Below are 3,646 nucleotides of genomic sequence, written 5' to 3'. Positions count from 1 at the left end.
ACATTTTTTAAGTTTATATGAGTTTGATAATTTTTACATACCAAAAACTACGAGCTGAAAAAGACGAAAAATTTTCTTCTCACTTTGTGGATTTGTAACGTGTCCAAAACGAGAAAATTGAGAAAATTTTCGATTACCTATCGTGAAAGCTTGATACTTTCCCTTCAAAATCGGTTTTTTTAAATATTCCTACGACTTTTGATTACTGAGTTATCGCGGATTAAATAAAAGAATTATTTTGACTTTAATTGCTCATAACTCCATTAAAAATTGTCGTATCGTATAATTTAAAAAAGAAATTTTTAAAGCTGAAACTTTACTCTATCAAGATATATTTATATTGTTGGTAAGAAAGTAATTGCGGTTTTTACTGATAGATGTCTTTTAAAAAAACGCGATGACTTTTTACTTAACCTAATATATATATATATATACACACACACACATGTATGTATACACACACATGTATGTATACACACACATACAGAGTATTTCAAATGTAATATCTCGGATATGAATGAAGGGGAAAATGTTTTAAAACTGGCCTATATTACTCTCTCTCATATGCATATAGTGCGCACACTAATTATTCAATTGCCATAAGCATATCAGGTATGTGATTATAAAAAAATAATAGTTTGAGATATTTAATATTTCCCCTCAATTTTGTGCTAATTTAATGTATAAATTACTTCATAAATTATTGATTTTTTTAAATTTACCTTAATTCTTTTATATTCGGAATAATTAGGGAAACTATATTATGTAAAAAAATCATGCAATTTCATCTTTCAAAAATGGCGGTAACCTTCATATGATCTTGAGAATTTTATTTGAAAATTAAATTTTACCAATATTTGCATCCCTTTAAATCGTACAACTTTCATTTGAATTTTTCCGATCGTTCATATTTTCCGAAATATTCAACCTTGAGTTTCTCTGTATATGCATGTATAAGTAACACACACACACACACGATTTTTTTTTAAAGAGAAAGTTATTACATAATAATATGAGATATAACAGGTCCAATGTAATTTATTTACATAATTATTTGGCCTGGAGAATTTCTACGACTTTTAGATTTTTCGATGTAGCAGTTTTTGAGTGATACTTATTAAACGATTTATTCAATCTTTTGCTATATACATTGTTTGTACATACATTGTTTGACTTGAAATATTTCTAAATGAGAGATTATAAAGATTGTTGGTCACGCGTAGCATGATAAGCGTCTCTCTCTTTATCGGGGAATTTGGTCGGTAAATTCGGACTGTGTAAGTGACATTTTGCAGGGTACATGATACCTGCGACGTTTACTTCATAATCGCCTGATAATATGTACTCGTTTGTCACTTCTTGCGGTTGATCCTTCGAATCAAAATTTTGCACAAATCCAAGACATACCTGTGAACGTGAGTCAACAAGTTATTTCGAAGAGAAAAAAATATTGTTGACTACGTAAAAAGAAGGATGTTTAAGTTAGGGCTCTTTCTCGGCCAAAATGAAAAATTCCGAGATGTACAAATTATATGTCATTAAAGGGCTAAAGGAGGTTGTAACAGCATTAATATTTACGCTTTAAACAAACTGTACATGTGAAAGTTGTGTTCATCACATTCTGTTTTTATTGAGCAACATATTTTTATTGATTATTTATTTTATTTGATATTAGTTTTATTTTTTAAAATAATAATCTAATTTTTTTAAGGTAAATATTTTAAGTACTAAAAATGACTTATGTAAAGTTTCATTTTCATTGAGATTCAGCAATTAGTTTAGAACAAATAAAGATTTTGTTTATTTACTGAACAATTATATACATCTCAATGTAACTTTACATAAATATTTTTGAATTCATAAAGTACTTATATAAAAAAATTAAGATTTTTATCATTATTTTGTAATACATTTTCATATATTTCTATTAGAGTACAAATTTACCAAATATTACTTTTTATTGAAATAACTTTTGATCCAGATGCTCAACTGTCTCTAATTTTTTCTATTACTTTTAAGTGTAATTTAAAATAATCTGTAATTTTTTCAAGTAATTCTTAACATATTACATTTGCCTTACAATCTCTTTAAATAAAATAGAGTGACATATCGATTATCTTAGGGAAACATCGAGAACGTAGCAGAAATTGTATTATCAAAAAGACAATAAAATTAAAAATTGTTAAACAAAATAGCAAAATATTCCGCTAATTAAGGAACAAAAACCATATTATTATTTAAACACGATAATTTGGCAAGCGTTTGTTATTCAAAATCAGAATTCGAAACTAAACGATTATTTTGTATCGGACTTTTTGTCGATCGTCAATTGCTTGAAAATTCTCTAAATTATACGTGTTTAAGCAACAAAAACATTTATTGCTTAATTTTCGGGATATTTTGATGTTTTAGTTAACAATTTTTTATTAATAAATGTGATAACATAAGTTTTATTGACTTTTTATCACGATTTCTCTCGTATTCTCGATGTTTCCCCAAGATAAGCCATACATCACTCGATTCTGCAACTCCTTTAATATGATACATAATTTATACATCTCAGTACTTTTTCATGTTGGCCAAAAAACAGCTCTAATTTAATAATATCCTCTTTTCTTTTTTCCTAAGAGAAAAACTATGTCACCTGTTTTTTGAATGTAAAACCGTATCCTGTGGTAGTTGTCATTCCGCAATATTTTCCATTTCGATAAATAGGCTCACCACCCCAGCACCAGGTATCAAATTCGAGGTCATGATCGTTTAACAGTAATTGTACGTACTTGCGTTGGACTCCTTGCTCACGCTGTTTCAAAAGAGCATCTCTGCCTATAAAATTAATTTCCTTCTGCGAAATGAAAGTTTATCTCATAAATTCATATATAACAATATTGTTAAAATGTTAATCCAATGTATAATATTTACATCGAATTTTACTCTCCACGATCTTCCGCATTCTAGAGGAGTAGTGAAGGTATCCAGATCTTGTCCCCAAAATGCGTAAAACTTTTCAACGCGTAACGCTCTTGTCGCATAATAACCAGCATGTTTCATCCCATATTTTGCTCCGGCCTCTATCAGTCTTGTATAGACGTGCAGTGCAAACTGAAATTATTAAATTAAGTCTCAGACTTGGAGTGAGAGGGGGGGAGGGAGGGGGGGAGAGCAAAGATGATATAATTACTCGATTGTTTGGGATTTTTACCTCGTTTGGTATATACAGCACATAACCAAGTTCTCCGGTGTGTGTTAAATTCATTGTACGAATGCCATTGGCAAGTCCAACGTCTAATTCCTGATGAAAGGATAGAAATGGGTAATATAATAAATTAAATTTTTTAACTCAATTATATTACCTTGAATGTGAAAAATGGAAAATTCTTTGGATTTAAATCTATGTCTGTTAATTCAGTTAACAATTTTCTGGTGGCCGGTCCCATTATACAAATTGCAGTGTATGCTGATGTGACATCGGACACGGCGACAGAACCATCTACCGGCAGATGACGATGAATCCAATTCTTGCAACGGGTTTGTTGAATGGTTGGTGCAATCATCATATAACTAACGAAAATGTTTTCAAATGTATTCATACATGTCTCTTCTTTATACACAAAGTAATCCGCGTTATTGATGACACAAAAAATAC

The 3,646-nt window shown here is 29.7% G+C and overlaps 1 protein-coding gene across 1 annotated transcript in view; it reads right to left on the bottom strand.

Moving 5' to 3' along the window:
* Window positions 1-1,062: 1,062 nt before the first annotated feature.
* Window positions 1,063-3,646, bottom strand: part of LOC108754810 (pyruvate dehydrogenase phosphatase regulatory subunit, mitochondrial) — a 5,650-nt gene continuing 3,066 nt past the window's right edge. The window contains exons 11-15 of the mRNA XM_018497425.1: window positions 3,354-3,561; window positions 3,203-3,292; window positions 2,923-3,102; window positions 2,645-2,845; window positions 1,063-1,407 (exon numbers count right to left, since the gene is read on the bottom strand). Of these exons, the coding sequence (XP_018352927.1) occupies window positions 1,198-1,407; window positions 2,645-2,845; window positions 2,923-3,102; window positions 3,203-3,292; window positions 3,354-3,561 (889 nt within the window). The 3' untranslated portion in view covers window positions 1,063-1,197. The remainder of the gene's footprint in view (window positions 1,408-2,644; window positions 2,846-2,922; window positions 3,103-3,202; window positions 3,293-3,353; window positions 3,562-3,646) is intronic.

This window comes from Trachymyrmex septentrionalis, unplaced genomic scaffold (genome assembly GCF_001594115.1).
Source record: "Trachymyrmex septentrionalis isolate Tsep2-gDNA-1 unplaced genomic scaffold, Tsep1.0 scaffold80, whole genome shotgun sequence".
In the NCBI taxonomy this organism is placed as follows: domain Eukaryota; kingdom Metazoa; phylum Arthropoda; class Insecta; order Hymenoptera; family Formicidae; genus Trachymyrmex; species Trachymyrmex septentrionalis.
The sequence above is the reverse complement of the archived record's forward strand: the minus strand, read 5'-3'. Positions and strand labels throughout refer to the sequence as shown.